Raw genomic sequence first — 19338 nt, 5'->3', positions numbered from 1 at the left:
ATAGTGGTGATGGACTGGAGAAAATAATACTAAACATTGGTATTATTTTACTATTTATTGCTATTTATTACTATTTGTACTGTATACTATTTGATTTTAATGTTTTTAACTCTGTAATTAAATTGGAAGTATTTGGAAGGTGACATAGTATGCTAGTAGTGTGTGTATGTGACTTTATATAGTGTAATATCATGGGGAAACTCTGGCTTATTGTTGAAGTCAAGGAATATACTGTATCTCACGCAGTCATGACCACGGTTAAGGTGTGGACACAAATTTTAACAGCCAACACTTCTTAACTATGTGGTCTGGGATTAACCCTCACACACACACACACACACACACACACACACACACACACACACACAGTTTATTATTATTGTATTTACATTTCGACGACATTCATTGGCATTCTTCTATTATTGACTTATTACTATCATGCATTTTTCTCCTCCTCTTGATCATTATTTGTCTCTGGGTCACAAGGTCTCTGTACAGTAATTAAAGTAGGGTGTTTTGTGCCTTATTGTGTACTTTAGTTGTACTTTGAACCACAGTTGATGGACCATAGTAAATGACTCCATTGGTGGCTTTAGTTATGGATGCTACAGTGAAACCTCTATTTAACGGACTGTATTGAGAGAAAAGTCCGTTATATCGAGGGTCCATTAGGTGTATAACTTCCATCTAATGAAATGTATAGGGATGAAAGTCCATTATATCAAGGGCCTATTAGATGTGAAACCCCCATCTAACGGATTACATAGAGAAGTACGTTATATGGAAGTTTCACTGTGTTGAGACCTAATTTCTTGACTTCAACCAATGCTGAGCTTTTGCCTTTAACAACTTGCTTAATCTAACTCTATCAACTTTTGTTTATTGATCTAGATAAATTGCATATACAAAAATTGATACATCAGATGCAGCATTGAAAGTGAATGATCTAACTGCTTTAAAAGAGAAAAAATGTATGTAACTGCTTTAAAAAAAATGTATGTAACTGCTTTAAAAGAGAAAAACTGTATGTACAGTAACTGCTTTAAAATAGAAAAACAATTATATAACTGCTTTAAAAGAGAAAATATGTATGTAACTGCTTTAAAAGAGAAAAAAAATTATATAACTGCTTTAAAAGATAAAAAATTATATAACTGCTTTAAAAGAGAAATACAGTAATGTATATAACTGCTTTAAAAGAAAAAAACAAAATTATAAAACTGCTTTAAAAAGAGAAAATAATTGATGTAACTGCTTTTAAAGAGAAAAAATGTATATAACTGCTTTAAAACAAAAAAAATGTATATAACTACTTTAAAACAGAAGAAAAATGTATGTATGATCAGTAGATAAATTGTGTAGTTTATATAATAATCTTGAAGTACAGTATTGTAGATCCAACGATAATTAACTCGCCTAACTGGGATATCATTTAAAGAACCGGGTAATTTATGTTTATTTTGTATATGATTATGACTAGATTATTAACACATCAATGAAGAGTTGTTGAGTATAGGGATGATAATTACAGTAGAATAAATGTATGAGCCTAGAAATAATTGGAATTACTTGTGGTTAAACTGTAGAAGTGCTGACTTTTATCCTCGTGATTTGTATTTAATAGTACGAAGCTTGGTTTAAGTACACCTAACCTAACCTAACCAACCCAACTGCAGGGAAAAATGTATAGTGATCGGTGTGTTTGTTATCAGAAGATTATAAGGTCAACTCGTCCATCAGTTTTCATTGGAATTCCACATATCTTTGAGTAATTAGTGTTTGTGGAGGATTGGTATGGTTCCATTCTGATTACTTTGGACAGAGCTCGTATGTATGCATGTTACTTGTTCAAAAAGGTCTTCCCCAAGTTTTACCCAAATACAGTCGACTACTAAAATCCATTCACCTCTTCCCTTGAACCATGAACCCTGAGTTTCAGAATCATGAACCAAAAGCAGTAGACTGATGCATTATTCCATCCATAAATGCTTCAGATTCTCTAGTCTGAATCTTGGGGTTTCATGGTTCGGGGGGGAGAGACAGACGGACTTTAGTAGCTTGACTGTACCATTTGTTCACTGACTTGAGTTATTGAATGTTTTATAAAGTTCCCCCATGTTCACAGGTGGATGTTATCTTTATGGTGATATCCTCCCTAAATAAAAATGGTTATCAAGAGTTCTCCCCTCCAAGTCGAAAGTAACACCTTGAAGTTCTCGCACTGTACTGTATAATAAAGTCTTGTCACCATTTTAATGTCATTTGGGGGCCTCCATCTTTCTCAGTAGGATTTGATGCTGGAGAATAACATGTACAGTATTTAATAGTTTTATATTACTCTTTATTTTAGTAAGGTAGAAATTTTGATTGTAAGGGTGTAGAATATTTAAAGGTAGAGTTGAGGGGTAATATAGGCAGCACTGTGTCATTCTCTGTGTTCTTAAGGGTATTTAAACTTCAAGAATGTAGATCAAGTATTGTATAAATTTGATACAAGGAATGAGCATCTCCTGTACAGCGTGAGTAAGGAGAACCTACTGTAAATTGTGCCAGCCAGACTCGGAAGAGGAGACAACGGTGAGTAGGGAAAGTAATGCAAAGTGGTAATAGAACGATAAAAAATGTGAGAGATAGACGTAGTAGTTTAAGATGGTTGCGAGAGATAAAAATTGGTAGATTTCTTATTATATAGATCTTCAATCATGAGTGTTTGTTTTTTATATGATACGGAATTAGTAAATTAATCTTGGTAGGATGATCAGGAAAGGTACTACTCGATTGACAAGCTGATGAGCTGGGTATCTGGGAGATGTGTATGCATGTATGTATGGTATGGTGTTGGTGTCAAAGTGTGCTGGATCTACAGCACTCAGATATATTTTCAATAACTGTGATTCAAAAAGTAGGAAATCCTGCTAGTGAAATATTATGAGGTACAAAAGATTATTCAAATTTTGTAGGGTCAGTTGTGGACATACAGGGTGTATCTTAATCAAATTATAGGAAACATATAATGAGTAGTTTTTATTAATATTTCTGTTCTGTTAGAGTTATGATCCATATAGTACTTGGTTATTTACTAAATAATATCACATGTACCAGGAATTACCCCTCAAAGTGTTTCAGTGTTGGTGGCTCCCCTTTAAATACTGGTCTTTACAGGGTCCAGGGGCAGAGGAGGGAGGTGAGAGCGCTGTGGATTCTATTAGTTCCCACAAGATCGAGAAGGCTTGGCTCTTCCGCATTTGGTCGCGGTTTGACGTGAAGTTCATGAAGCCCCTCCTGACGAACAGCCGCCCCACACTGCTGGACACCACGCCCCTGTGTTGTGCTCCTCTAGCCAGAATTCTCACCACGACGGAACAGCTCACGCAGGTAACGATGTCATGGACTGTTTGAGTTATACTGTTTGTGGTTGATACTGTCACTGTGGATAGTAAGTTACCATTTTTATCCCAATTGCAATATTTAGTTGTGTGTGTTGGTGTTGATCCTCCTGCCTGTGTAATTAGTGCTTCCACATGCTAGAAAATAAATGTTTAAGGAATTTTTCTCATTTCTAAACCTTGGCAAACTACAACAAATTGATATTTAAATGTGTATGTACTGTACCTAAAACCACTTAAAAAATAGGGTATGTTATGGTGGAAAGGCTGTCAGTCCGTCAGTAATGATGAACATAACTCTGCTGCCCACCAGGATCGGGATCCCCTCAATGACGACCTGCCCCTAGACGACACCCTACTCGGTTCCGGGGGAGTGCGCACCTCCATAGACTCAACTGGCAAGGTGAGTCCCATGCTCGACCTTGTGATTGCTGCTGTTGACTATTAATTGCATTTTTTCCATCACAGTATTTCCATATTGCAGCTCATTAATGACCTTCCTGTGCTTCTTATTGATACAAAAGGGCAATGCCATTTCATATTCATTGTCAAGTTGAATTTTTTATGTTTCAATTTTGCTTTTTCTCACATTTTAATTTTTAATTAAATTTTCCTCAAAATTTTGAAGGCACCGTAAACTGTCGTACAGTCCATTTTATTTAATAAGAGCACTTGAGGTACTACTGTGCTAGGCATCACTAATGCTATCTAACAGTCATGATTGGATAACACCTGCATATACCACAGCTTCTCTTACCACACCAGATGTATAATAAAGTTTCTTGCACACTCGTGACCTCTGTTGTCTCCTCCGTGTTAGCTCAGAAGTGACTGGATAGTGAGCTTCATTTGGGCTACTAGAGAGAATTTAATCCCCTGTTAGCAGACTAAATGTACAGTAGAAGGTGATCCTCTTGTGTCTAGCTTATATTGTGTAGTTTGATCCCCTTTTGGCTCAAAAGAAGCAGAATTTGATCCCCTGTTGGCTCACAAAAGGCATAGAAGCTGATCCTACAGACTTAGAAAAACTGTAAGATGATTCCTTATCAAAAAATTGAGAAACAACTTACTGAACTATAAAAACAACTAGAATTATTATACAGTACTGGTTTTCAGGTGCACGTAGAGATGGCTTGTACCCCTGGATGTACATAGAAAACCTTACCTGTCATTCTGAACTGATATAGTCATTAGTTATTGTTACCCATAAAAAGAGAACCTGTACCTCGGAGCCCCTGACCTTATTTTGTTAGGATTTAACCTCCTTTTGATTTATGTCACAAAGTGTATTAAGAATGTATATACTGATGCAGTTTATCACACACACATACACATTCCTACTTGTTTAGTCTATAACAGATATTTATTTACTTACACAACCAATCCATGTTATTTTCAAACCAGTTTATTTGTTAGTGAATGCAGGCAGCAGATGTTTCCCTCTCCTGCTAACCAGACACAACTTTCCTGGAGGTGTTCAGACATTGCAGTTGGGTGTTCAGCTTGGGAAGGATTGGAGATGGTTGGTAAAGTAAATGCCCACAGTTGACTTATCTATGTCATTCAACTTTTTTTTAATGTGGGGGAAAATTTGGATGTGTAACTTATAGAAAAATAATGTTTGTGATTATGAATATTATTTTTAATTCAAGAGATTTACTCGTTAATGATTAGTTGATTACTCTTTCTACCGACCAGTGTACCAGGAAACTTGTAGTTTCTTGGTATATGACTGTCACGTAATGTCTTAATGTCTTCCCTTTACCTTTAATCAGTCTTCTCTTGTAGTGTTAAAATTTGAGGGTAAGAGGGACACAACTTAATCGTTGAACTTATATAAGACCAGTTTTGATATTTGGCCAACACCAGACGATTTTATTCAGCTCTGAAGGGGGCCTCATATACAAGGGGTTAAAGCCAGCACCTGATTAAGAATGAGAAGACTGATTACTTACTCTGCAACACATTTTCTGATTCATAGATGTTATCCTCTTAAGTGTATAATAAGACATCATTCAAGAGTAACTTGTGTGTATGGCCACCAGAGTCTGTGAGTGAGCAACCCAGGAAAACCTAACTTAACCCTTTGAGTCCTGGTGGATTAAATCATCATCTTCAAAGGGTTAATTCATCATTCTCAAAGGGTTAAATCATCATCCTCAAAGGTTTATATAATCGTCCTCTTAAAGTTAAATCATTGTCCTCAAAAGGGTTAAACCATCATTCTCAAAGAGTTAAGGCAGCTGGGCCTTATCTAAAGATCATCCAACCCTTCCATAAGAACTACAGTTACCATTGAAGTGTTCAGTGGTAGATATGGATACACAGATCATTTTATAAGGGCTACAGATTGCTATGGTAGGGTTGGGTAAATCATCAAGTTAGCCTGAGGTGTCACAGTGTCAGGTTTGTTGGGTTTCTGACACACACACACAGAGAGTTTGGTGGCCACTTACTCCAGTTACTCTTTCCAGGCTCTGGTGTAAAATGAAACTTCAATATCAGTCCTGCATTTTTCTCAGACATTCCACCTCTTAAGCTTGCTTCTAATGCCACTAAAGAAGTCTTGCACCTTAAACCTGTTAAAATCTCTTCGATAGTCTCAAGGACATTACTGATTTGAAATGTAAACTGAAATACTTGTGACTTTTCTCATTATTGTGTGTGGAATGCAGTTAGTATAAGTTGTTGTTGTTTTAAGTTCCCTGTCTTGTTTTAGGTATCATCAGTGATAACTGTTATGGCAGTTACAAAAAAAACAATTGACTGTCACTGAAGGGAAAGTGTGCATTGCTTTTCATTCTGGCCTCCCTACCTGCTCGGTACTGGGAGAAATGGCCTGGAAACACTTATAACTCTTACTCTTAATAAAACTGATATCTAATGTTATCTGGTCTAGAGTGGTAAGTGGACCTGATAGCAAAACTAATATGATAACATATGTGTTGGAACTTGGGGGCGGGTCACTGCAGGTATGTACTTCCCCCTACTATTTAAAGACTGCAATATTCTGCAGTTAATGTCTAACATACAGTATAGCTAAGTACAGTAATGTAAAAAGTGTAGCCAATGACAGTTTACTATTTTCCTACACCAACAGATGATAAGTACAGATAGTTATGTAGCATTTAAGCAACAAAGGAGTTTGATTCATTGTTTTATTTATGGTAATGCTTTGCTTCCTTGTTTCACCTCATACAGCTGTGAGTGGAGTAAAGGTGTACCGTGTTGGGGGAAAATTTCTAAATATGGTAGATAAACAGATACAGTGTACAACCTAATGACCATCCTGGAGGAATGCTTGGTATTGTCAGCCATGTTTAGGAAGTTAGAACCTTGATTAGCCCCAGTGAGAGCAATTAGGGACTAATCAAAAGATTTAGCTATGTTCCCTGCCATGACCAGAGCCCTGAACAGGTCTCTTAAATAACTCTACCTGTCTTGTGGTTTGTTAATTGGGAAGGAATCCCTTGCTAGTGAGTTGTAGGTAGAATTACTGGTTTGGTATGACTGGTGTTCACTGGTTAAGACTAGACCTGCTCATGGTATATCATTTATAGGGTGTTATTATTAACTCTGTTAAGGCAATATGCAAGAGTAACTACTGAGTTGTACAGTGAGAAGGATCATGACTGGAACTTATTTAAGATATTATTTGTGTGTAATGAAGTTGGTACTCTAAGGCATGTTTACTGGAGCGGTGCTGTACTGTACCAGCGATTTTTACTATTACATGTATAACTTACCCCCTGTGAGAAGTGTTTGATTATTGTGGAAAATTCAGCAAACTGAACTCTCTTTGTCCACAGACATCAGACAGCACCATGGGGGAATAGGTAAAGGAAATCTATCAAGTCAGTGGAAATCTTTGTTCGTCAATCAACTAAATATAAATACAAATTAACACAGCTGATTAAACTCATTGATACTGAAATGTTTTAATTGATTTTGAGAAGGTGGGGAGGATTTTGCCTCTTCCGGTATCACTGTGAGATGTATGAAAGATTTACTCCCCATAATGGTTTTGTCAACTGGATGCTGTTGTGTTAGATGTTTCTCCTGTTCGCAATGTCAGGCAGGCTGGCCACTTGTAACACGGGTCTTTGTAGGGCAATTGTTATGTTGTACATCGTGGGTTGGTCCTGAAGTTGCATTTTATAACAGATTGGCCTGGAAGGACCTCTCAAGGGTATACTGTAGTGTGACAGGTTTGCTCTGAAGCACAGACTATTGGTGTGACCTAACAAGTGACAGGAGGAATATACGGTTTATATTACTTCTGCTTTAAATGGCAACTTTATTTACAAAGATAGTAGTAATTAGAACTATAGGTGTAGACAATGTTTTGATTGGCATCTTGTTGCTCATTTTTTAGGGTTATTCTGGATTCTGATCCCTAAACTTGCCCCCTAGGCTCAGTAATGAATTTCTTCTCAGTTTGGTCTTCATTATCAAATGGGATTTCAAGATCAATCAATTACTTTTTCTTAGTATATCATTACTTCCTGTTGTTACTAGTTCCTTTGGGTTTTTTTATTTATTCTCTTTAATTTTCTTTCTCAGAAATATTTTTTAATTTTCTCATCTTAGTCCAATTGTAGGCTGGACCTAATTAAGATGTTCAGGACCTTCATCACAAATTAAACAATGTTTTTAGGGGTTTTGATGTTGACAAATATAATTATCTATAAATGATGCAGATTAGAACAAGTGTTTTCTGGTGTGTGAGACTGATACAATATTGTTTGGTAAATAAAGATCCTGTGGAGGACTTGTTGATAAAACTGGAGATGTATAAGTAGTTATTGTTTTATTTTTTATCATGTTAGAAAATTTTCTGTTTAATATCATGGTTTTATGTACTGTCTCGATGGTGTGCACTGTATATGTTATTTTGTTTTTTAGCTCTGCTGTAACAGTTCCGTCAGGGTTTCATTCTGTAATTAAAGTTGGTGTAAAATTTTATATATACGTACTACAGTATTACTAAGAATCAGTAATGTCCTGAGGTGGAAGAGTTGTAAAGGTTTTTTGTAGAGCTAGTGCCACTTCTTTCCTTTTTGCTCTTGTTTTCATGCTTATTTTGTTTCTTTCTTCTTTTGTTTTTTGTTCCATGATAACTTATGGACGGACTCGCTGGCTCTGGTTTCCGGATACTAAAGCGGGATCGGGACTCTGGGGATAACCGTAGCCAACATAGCCTTGACGCCCAGAATTTCATGTAACTAACAACCCCCGTTCACCAATCATCACCTCCACAACCACTACTAACTACTGTACTACTACTACTACTACCACTACTACCACCATCAATGGAACTACTACTGTACTACTAACTACTGAACGACCAGACTGGTATGTGACATGGCAAAACAGGCATTTGGTTTGAATACATGATTGGTTTGTTGTAATACTTTCCTATGGTAGGTTCTATTGGTGTTCTGAGGGAGCCACTCTTAATTCCACAACAAACCAAAATTGAAATAAGGTGTACAAAGTATAAAATAAGAATTCGATAAATTTTTTTTTAACTTTTTACTCTGCAAACCCAGTCCCGCTATAGAATAAAGGTCGTTGGAATCAAAAACAACTCAAACTATGTCATTCACTGTCATGGGACTTCACAAACTACTGTATTGGATGTGTTCTGCTATTAGGAACACTATAGCAAAACACATATGCTACAGTAATTAACGTAAAAGACGGGAAATTACATAAAAAGAGTTGTTGTTGTTTTGGTTTTGGTTACCCTTTGCTGTGGTAGAAAATGGTTTTGCAAAATTGAAAGACGAAAGAGCAAAATTTCTTATTCACTGATGTTATTAGAATTTTTGATGGACTTCTAATATCCCAAACCTGGCCATGTCTCTCAGGAGGTTGTACGTATGATGTGTCCATATTGTTTAGACGTTGGGAAAACCTGTCCTTTGTACGGCCATCTCGCAGGAGCCAACTTACCTTCTAACAGGTGGATAATGAATGAGAAATTGTACACTAAAGATAAATGCTTCCAAACCAAATGCCGAAAAGAGCAATATCTGCCTGTCTCCATTGTCCCGATTGGATGTCTTGTTGTTTTAATTTTATTTATTTTATTTTATTATTTTTGTTTCGCTGCTTTTTCTGCTTTTTTCCGCTCTACCTAACTCTGCCAGTACTGTACTTGAAAGAACTTAAGAAATATATGTTTTTGCTTTTTTTATTTATTTTTATTGCATTTTGATGTCCTTTTCAGAATATACACATGCCCTGAGGGGAAAAAAACACAATTTAGTCGTCTGATTGGTCGACAGGTTGACTAGTCACCTTGCTTGTGTACTGTTCCCTGTTTCTGTCCCCTGTGCTTCTTCCCCCCTTGATGAATTTGTCTTATTATTATATATTTTTTTAAGTTACATTACCACATGGGTTCAATTATGTTATATTGTCTTGGCTAATGCTGTTCCCTACAGTTTACTAATTTTTTATAAAATTTTCAAGTAATGCTTATTACGTGGTGATATATATATATATATATATAGTATATGTAATATATTTAATAAAAGCTACTTGTATATACAGTATGTCAAAAGTCTGTGTTTTATTCTTTTCCCTGCAGAGTGTAACCAACCCAGTTTACGACGGGGACCTCGGTTTAGGCACCACTGGAAGCGTTCCCACTCGCGTGTCAGTGGCTGGCTCCCGCGGTCAGGACCTGTGAACACACTTGCTCTTGGCTCCACATCAACACATATCTTATAAAAATTGGAAGATTGATGCATCAGTGAAGAGACGGTGAAAGGGCGGACACAAGTGTATAATAAAAAACACTACTTGGTGATGATGATAAGGCAATGAAATGACCACAAGTTGAGAAGAGATACATGTGGTGACCTTGTCTTCTTGAGTACAGTAGATCTCTCAGAATGGAAGTGTTGTTAATCATATATATATATATATATACCGTTGCATCGAGCTTCTTGTGATGTAACTGCAGAAAAATAGAATAAATACGCATTGAAAGTCATTTTAGTTCAGTTATGTAAGGAAGAAGTGATGTCGAGACTTTATACTAGACCTGAATGTGCCAATTGCCAAGCCAAATTTATCAACTGCAACACTTCCAAAAAAAAGTTAAACTATACAGTATGTGCAGGTAATGTAGTGGTGTTGAATTTACACTGTCTAATGTGTTGGTTCACCTCGAGGTAGAAACCATCTAGGGGGACTATTTACATATACTAATTACAGTTGAACAAACTATTGTGTTGTGTTGAGGTGAAGAACAGAAACTGTGATGACAATTTTTACTGATTGGAGTAATACTTGAGTTTTATTTTTGTGGCTAAGGAGAGGTGGTGAGTCCTGATGGTGGTTTAGTCATAGTTCATATTTTATCTATTAAGGTTAACAGTGAAATATTAAAATGTTTCTCCTTTTCTGGGGGTTGTGAAATGGAGACTATCACTGTAGCTAGTAAGTATTTCCCTCTGAGAACCCTACTGGCCGTCAAGACATAGTTCATTGTTTTTGCGGTTTACTGAAGTTTGTCTCATGCTGTTCACTGAGTGCACTTAACGTTTATGTGTTTTATGTGTTCCCACATGTATCGGTATCTCATGCACGTGTTCACGCTTGTGTGTTCCTGCTATGATTAGTGTGGTGCATGTGTTCTCCTGAGGATCGGTAAATAATTATTTTTATGCTTGTTTGTTCTCCTGAGGATCGCTACAGCATATGTGTTCGCATGTGGTCTTGTGGGGATCAGTATGGTACACGTGTCAACACTCGTTCATTCTCACCATGATTGAGGTGTTTTCACGTGTTCATTTGTTCTCACGAGGATCAGTACAGCACATGTGTTCATATTTGTGTGTTCTTGTGAGGATCAATATCTCTTACTAATTTGTTCTTGCAAGGATGAGCTTCTTTAGCGTGCACACACACACACACACACACACATATACATACATACACATGGTGTTCATGTTTAAGTGTTATTATAGATGTTGGTTTTCTTTTATATTTACATAATGACATAACTATATAGGTCTTATGTTTATGCTTGAATAAAACTCTGGACAGTGTATACCTATGGGTGAGGAAACCTTGCCTTTGTATTTTATTACAGTTGAATTAATCTATTTATCTATATCCATTAGACTTAATAACAATCTCTTTATGTTATGATGAGAAGAGAGTGAACGTGTGAATCTGGATGTAAATTGTCACGGTTGTAAAAGTAGATGATCCGAGATAAATACTATTATCACTATGTATCTATGTAGGAGTAATGTGATAAATCCCTATGAGAACTATAGAGTTATTGTAAGAGACTTGTGTATGCTTATCAGTGAGTGCTAGTTATTATGAGTCTATATTGAGATGATGTAATCTTGTATTGTACAGTGAGGAAAGTACCATTGTGAACTCCACTGTTCGGGTTTATATTATGTTTAATTATATTGTCTTTTAGATTATTTTATTTTTTGATGATGATAACTCTTCCTATATCATTTTATTCTCTCACCTTCATGTTATATATAAAACTTTGGTTAATTTTTTCTGAGAGTATTATTTCCGGTGTGATACTGTATGTGTACTAAGCTGGTCATGCTTCAGTCTTTAAACCTTTACATGTATAACTCTCAACTCTCCCATTGCTGAGGTTTTAACATTGTATTATTATTCGGTTAATGATGATGATATATGTGAATTTTATATTAGAGAGAAGAATTCTTTTGTTTGTTGGATATCTTATATGAATTTTTCTTATGAGAAGAGAAAAAATAAAAGTGACCAAAATATTGACTATCAGTTGCTTGAGTGACAGATGGCTGATGCATGTGTGCTGGTGGGGATGGGAGGGAGGTGAGGAGCCCATGGTTGTAGTAGGCTGGGAGGACACCACTTTGGTTCACTAGTATCCTAATAAGGGGATAAGGCAACCCAATACTTGTTACATGATAGTGGAACAACCATTTGGTGGACTAGCAACTTGCCAAGGAGGAAGTATAGCCCACTAGCTGCTACATGCTAAGAATCCAGAGGTCAGTAATTGTCCAACTGCTGTACCTTATACCTGTAGCATGAAAATGATTGTATGCTTGGAAAAAGAAAAATTAGAACTGGTTTAGGTTTTATAGAAAGAAAACCTAACCGTTTTTATGGTCCCCTAAAAATAAACCCTGACGAAGAGTACTACTTGATATTGTTTTCTTCATTCAAAGGGTCTATAAACTTCAGTAACATGGCTACTTAGTATAGTACTCTTGTGTGGGCATTGTTGCAAAACTGAGTTGGTATACAGTATAGTACAGTACTCTAATTATAAAAGGTTTGATGAATGTGAAGGGTGATTTGTTTTAGCAAAGTCCAAAACTGAATTGCTGTTGTACTCACCGAAATTCGTAAAAATAAGCAAACAGAGACTTGTATATCTCGTTATTAAAATCATAATGGTCTATTCATGTTAGGCTCGGAGCTTAGGCATTAGGCTCAGAGATTAGGCATTATGCTCGGAGCTTGGGTATAAGGCTCCGAGTTTAACTGTGGCTGGGGTGGAGTGAAATAATATTTAATGCCCTTATAATATCTAAGAGTTATATGTTGTTGAGTAAGACTTAGTCATGTACCACATTAGTATGGACTGGAAATAACAAAAACAGTTTACACTTGATGAAACCTCTATACATTGAACACCTCTAATGACTTAACTCGGTGTGTACTCTTGTTGTTAGCTGTTAGTCTGATGAGAGTTCTACATAGTTGTGTTATATTTTGTAATGTATTTTGAATGTAGTGATGTGGATAATATTTTAGGCTTTGTTAAGATAATGTAAAATAAGCACAGAATTTGCCAGGTCACTCCACAAGCATATTTTATTATTAATACAGTTTATCATAGACTCTGATACAACAATATAACTTATGGTTGTAAATATGGCTTCTCTATGTAAATACTGAGTATATGATCTACAAGTATATTTGTACTTATTCTTTTTCAATGCCACTTTTGAGTGTTAATGCAAAAATCCTCCTCTATACCTCTTTCCCCCTTGAAAATAGTATGTACAATGTGCTGTTATGGTCGAAGCATTGAAAAGAAGACTTTAAGATACGCAGCAAACTAGTGACTGTTAACATCAGTATAAGACAGTATAAGAGTACATCGTAAGATTCCACTTAATGAGCAGTAGGTGTGTGTGTGTGTTCCCAAAGAAATGCTCAATGGGTGAATTATCATTTGTCGGGACCCATTTTCCCATAAGACCCCATGTTAAAAGCCGAGTTGTATTTCAACCCATAAAATTTCTTTACCATTCTTTAGTCTTCTACCTGTCGTGGGAAGATAACTTGTCAGATGTAAAGTCAACCTGTGATAGTGTCTGAGAATACAGTATAAACTACATCCAGGATGAACATGTTTCGAAGCTGTTGTAAAATAAAATAAGAAACCCAATTTATTTCAGTACTACATACACATTTTTCCACAATGTTTCAAGAAAATACATATAGACACGTGCACACACACCAGGTGGAGGAACCTATTTTTCATTAAGGAGTCGTACTTCTTACAGAACTGTATTCAGCTTTGTTGTGAGGCAAACTAAAGAAAAAATTCCAGTCTTGAAATTTTGAAGTCACACACCACCATTGCCTCCCAAACTCTGATGCCTATGAAGTATTCTGTAATTATCATAAACAACTTCATAAAAGCTGACCAGTTCTTCTTTTTGTCATTTATATCATATTTGTATTACTGTATACAGTACTGTATTTGAGTTTCTAGAACATAAACAGTACTAATTTTACACATACTGTACAGTACATATAATTATAACATATAACCAGAAGATATGGCAAAGCCTCTTTATGTTAAATTAGTTATCATGTAGGAGTATGATACAGTACAGTATTTAATTATTTTAAGAGTCATAATCTTGAGTTGAATCACTGTTCATTTTATAACTCTTGCAGCACAGTATCTTAAGTAGTGTTACCGAATCAATCCTTACCGGTATAATTTTTTAACCAGATAAATTATATTATTATCTTTCAGTGGTCCAACAGATATGTAGTGAATAATGAAATGTATTTACTCTTGTCATGGCTTCTTTGTCTGTATATACTATGGCTGTGAAATTAAAGGATATCTCCTGAAATTATACGGAGGAAGTAACACTAAATTTTACTTTCATATTCTTGAATTATTATCAGCAATTGTTAGGGATTTAAAAAGAATATCAGTGATGACCTTTTGTGGCTGCTTCTCAGATTCCATAAACAAAATCTTTGTTTAATTTTTCCCTTGTCGGAGGGAACAGCATAACAAAATATGTGTAATGTTAGATAACAAGAACGAATAACAGTAAATTAAGGGAGGGGCGGTGATTCTCTTAATTACGGCCACTTTGTATCATGGCAGAAAAGGTTAATAAGGATGGATAAGAAATTTAATCAATAGTTGAGAAGGAATATGGTGAATATGAGAAGAGGGTTTGATGAAATATCCCTAGTGAGGCTGTTTGTCAATTATCTAGTCTACAGTATTTTAACCAATAGCTGTACTGATAGAGCTGTTGTTGGTTTAAAAAGGGGCCTTTTTTTCTGTTATTCACTTATAATTTGGAATAGTCTGACTTATAAGTAGAAACATACAACATTGTGAATTGAGACTTTCTGTATAATCTTTTAATATGGTACAGTATACATGTAGTCTACAAATATATTGACCAACTATATTTTCCATTTTTTTTCTTGTTATTTCTTTTCTGAACAGTATTTAAATCCTTCCACGGAAAGTCGGCAGAGAGTGAAAACATTACCCACGTTTATTGTATCACATAGAAGGGGAGGTTGTGGATTATCCTATACTGTATAATCTGGTAGGAATTATGTTAACATTTCTTTGCATTTACTTGCCCATTATATTCTCCAAGTCTTTAATCTTGTGGCTCTTAACACTATAACCAGTTGTTAGGTCTGCACATTGAGATATTCTGTATAAGCTTTTTGATCTCAGAGGGTGTTGATGTGATATTTAGTCTTTTCAGAAAAAAATTATGTCTGGTACTAACACATTATTTGTACAATAATACTAATGCTACTGATTTTACACTTTTTTTTATTATTCATTTGTTATTTATTTATTCACGTTTTCTATTTATTTGGTTGAATATGATTTTCATTAAATAAGTCCTGAATGGTATTTGCTTCATGTGTTCAGCTGTTATGGTTCATGCCTTAGTCTCGTGAGTGGTCAATGTAGGCAATTTTTTTTTTTTTTTTTTTTTAACTTGACTGTCTACCTCTTGGGTAAATATGTGCTATTTTGAGGTAATAATAAGCATTTGCATTATCTAAAGTTATTTGGTACGGTCCTGCATAAAACACCCAACTTTTGTGTGATAAGTTGCAGAGTTATTTGAATGGAGACTAAATTCAGTTTTTTCACAGCATAAATCAATGAAATTTACAATACAGCAATTAGAATGTGTCTGGCATTGTTCAGATGTCTTTTGAGTCTGTCTTTTGACTTAAATTTATAAGCATTATGAATCTTATTTGAAAATGAGCTTTGATGGAATGTGGTAGGAATGATCGAGGTATTTTGATGGAACTGTGTCACTGAACTTGCATGAACTTTATAGTGTGATGAGAACTAAAACTTTATTGCACATGATACAGATTGACATGTATTGAGACATGAGCTTACACAAATAGCTTTTTCGAATGCTTAAAAAAAATATCTTGGCTATTGAGCAGAAGCACTCTCATGTGATTGTTACATTATACACTATTGCATGAAATATGTTACAAGCACTTTATGTAAAGAATAATATAATTTTTCATTAAGGTTTTCCTGTATGATCAAATACAAGTTATGAGGAGGTCAGGCTATAGTTATTTAGGAAGAACACTCAAGACTCATGAACAGGTTAAATATACTCATCATCGTTAAATTTATCATGTGAAATTACTCTTAATAAGATAAAGTAAGGAGACACTTTCTATTGTAGCTTGATGACAGCTTATGGAGTACTCTAGGAAAATTATGAGCAAGTACATATTATATAGTTTATGAGCAGCAAGAACACATGATACAGTATAGTTTATGAGCAGCAAGAACACATGATACAGTATAGTTTATGAGCAGCAAGAACACATGATACAGTATAGTTTATGAGCAGCAAGAACACATGATATAGTATATAAACAGCAGGTACTGGTACACATAATACAGTTTTTCATGGTGGTGTATATTTGTTGTCATCAATGTGAAGTTGTTAAGATTTTCAAAATTTTCTTTTTATAGTACTAATAGTTTTTCACTCGTAGTCTGTATACAGTAAACCCTCGAAGATCTGAACCCGGGAAATCCGGATTTCGGAAGATCCGGACAAAAAATTTGGGGGTTCTGGGCTAAGAAGCCTAGAAGTTTCCCTAAGAAGCATTCCCAAACCAGAGCATAGAACATTTTAGGCCCATGGGTGCTGCTTGACCTGTCAGTTGGTTGGACACAGGTGCCCGAGGAGGTGGGAAACAGAGTTGACAATTGTTGTTTGTGGGAATATTATTTCATTCACTCTAGTAGTGATACAATGTTTCTTATTATGTTATCATAGATAAATGCATGGTTAATATATGCTAATTTGTTTATTACTACATTAGTACTATATTTTTGGTGTTTTTTATACAGGTATCAATTATTATTCGCCGGAAAATCCTGACAATTGACTTTTGCCGGACAGGTGGTCCTCCCTTTTAGTCCGGATCTTCGAGGGTTCACTGTACCGGTATTTAGGGAGGTGGCTTGTGAGTTTTATACTTATGTTGAAGAGGTATATATTAATATGCTGTGTCATAAGACCATAGCAGGATGGCTAAACCAACAACATATAAAAGTGAATGGTTGTAATTTATGATTGCTAGACCTGGTGTGTAAGATGTGACACGAGGTTAATAATATTAAAGGCTATGTGGTGTTAGATAATGTAATATCACCGGAATGTAAATGAGTGTTGTGTGATAAAACAGTGACATGTATCGCTGACAGTGTGTAGGAAGGGTTAAATATACAAACTGATAGACCAAGTAGGGTTTTCAAACTATTTTTGCAAAGTGTTAGTTATTTATTAGATTTTTTTATGGTGTGGTTGACTTTAAGTAGTGAAGTCTTTTTTCATACAGGTTATTGAATGATCCCACTGTTGTTTAGTACCAAATAAAGCAGCTTTGCTTTCTTATAAAATAGGGTTGAAAATGAATATAATTCATTAAACACTCTTGCTGTGTCTTTCATTATGGGGATTATAACCTTCCTAAAGAAAATAATTTTACTCTGGATTATGATAAATAACAATGGAATAGGACTAAACTTTTTTTCCGATATGGATGTGAAAAGAAGCTACACTAATTACCTAGCATACATACTGTATTTAAGAAGGAATTGGGTTCATTTGTGTAATTTATACCCCTCCCCCCCCCAAAGCTTTACTGTACAGAGAGACATTTTTGCTTTTACTACTACTCTTCCTCCTTCCTCTAGTCAGTTTCATGTCTTTCCTCCTCCTCCACTTCCTCCTCCTCCTCCTCCTCTACCTCTTCTTCCTCCCCTCCCCAGTTTCAGGTGTTAAAAAGGTCACCTCACAACCCCACGATTAAATCCATTCTGGTTTATTGATTTAATTGGACAGAAATGCTAATAGAAAGAGAATCATGAGATATACTTGTAATATTTTACACATCCACACACCACCCCCAAAGTTTATAATATTAACCACACGATTATATTATCATGCACAGAAATACAAGTAAAAACAAATAAACCCGCAAACATGCACACAAGTACACATACACAAGCAAGCACACAAATGTGCACACAGCCAAACACGAGCACAGGCTAAGAGAAAGTAGTATAAAAATGTGGTCAGCTATACGTTAAATTTTTGGTAATTAATTTATATCGGCTTACTAATCATTTACATAAGGTGTAGCCTCAGCATATGCCATTGGCTAATTAGGCCTGTTCTTGTCTTAATTTTCTATTGAACGATAAAATTACCCGGTAAGCAGTCATTTATCAAACTTGTCTAATGGTAAGTGGGGCTGGAATCACTAACTATATTCAGACATAATGTATATATTTGCTTTACGCTAGTACAGGGGTATATGTATTTTCACAATGAGAAGTTTGTAGGGGTCCGACTAATTACCCAAATGTAGCCGCAATGAAGTCAAATAATGGTCCTACATGAATAATTCGGGTTACCAATCACTTCTCGACTAGTATTTGGTGTTACAAAGTTAAAAAAAAATGGAAAACGTAATTTAATTTGAGTTAATAGATCGCGTGCATGTACAGAGGGAGCGAGTAATTACCCAAATGTAGCCGCAATGAAGTCAAATAATGGTCCTACATGAATAAATCGGACTGCCAATCACTTCTCGACTGGTATTTGGTGTCACGAAGTCACAAAAAATTGGTAAACTTAATTTAATCTGAGTTAATAGATCGAGTGCATGTACCTAACCTAACCTAACCTCGACTAGTATTTGGTGTCACGAAGTCACAAAAAATTGGTAAACTTAATTTAATCTGAGTTAATAGATCAAGTGCATGTACCTAACCTAACCTAATCTAACCTAAACTAACACACAACTCAGACTAAATTAAGTTTACCAATTTTTTGTGACTGATACCAAATAATAATGAAGAAGTGATTCACAGCCCGATTTATTCATGTATGACCATTATTTGACTTCATTGCGGCTACATTTGGGTAATTAGTCGGACCGGTTTGTAGTGATCCGAAATGTGTGAAATATTCTTAATGTAAGGGTAGTCATGACCTATCATTTAATCCCTCGTTGCTGTAATATAAGTATTTGGTTTAAGATTAATTTAACGATTTTTCAAATGACCAATCATGGCATCCTGAGTCTTCGTGACTGGGATTACAGAAAGAAG

At 35.5% G+C, this 19338-nt stretch overlaps 1 protein-coding gene across 13 annotated transcripts in view; it reads left to right on the top strand.

The window, feature by feature from the left end:
* LOC121856064 (sodium/hydrogen exchanger 7-like) overlaps nucleotides 1-17656 on the top strand; it is a 29022-nt gene extending 11366 nt beyond the window's left edge. For 2 of the 13 annotated variants that reach the window (XM_042351349.1, XM_042351348.1), the window contains 3 exons: nucleotides 3163-3375; nucleotides 3634-3789; nucleotides 9985-17656. In XM_042351349.1, the coding sequence (XP_042207283.1) occupies nucleotides 3163-3375; nucleotides 3634-3789; nucleotides 9985-10086 (471 nt within the window). In that variant the 3' untranslated portion in view covers nucleotides 10087-17656. Of the gene's footprint in view, nucleotides 1-3162; nucleotides 3376-3633; nucleotides 3790-7195; nucleotides 7223-8513; nucleotides 8742-9984 lie in introns of all 13 variants that reach the window. The other 11 variants (XR_006086885.1, XR_006086881.1, XR_006086883.1 and 8 more) reach the window with 11 other exon arrangements.
* The last annotated feature ends 1682 nt before the right edge of the window (nucleotides 17657-19338 follow it).

The sequence above is a fragment of the Homarus americanus genome, unplaced genomic scaffold, assembly GCF_018991925.1.
Source record: "Homarus americanus isolate GMGI-L3 unplaced genomic scaffold, GMGI_Hamer_2.0 scaffold11628, whole genome shotgun sequence".
Taxonomy (NCBI): domain Eukaryota; kingdom Metazoa; phylum Arthropoda; class Malacostraca; order Decapoda; family Nephropidae; genus Homarus; species Homarus americanus.
This window is presented reverse-complemented; position numbering and strand designations above follow the sequence as displayed.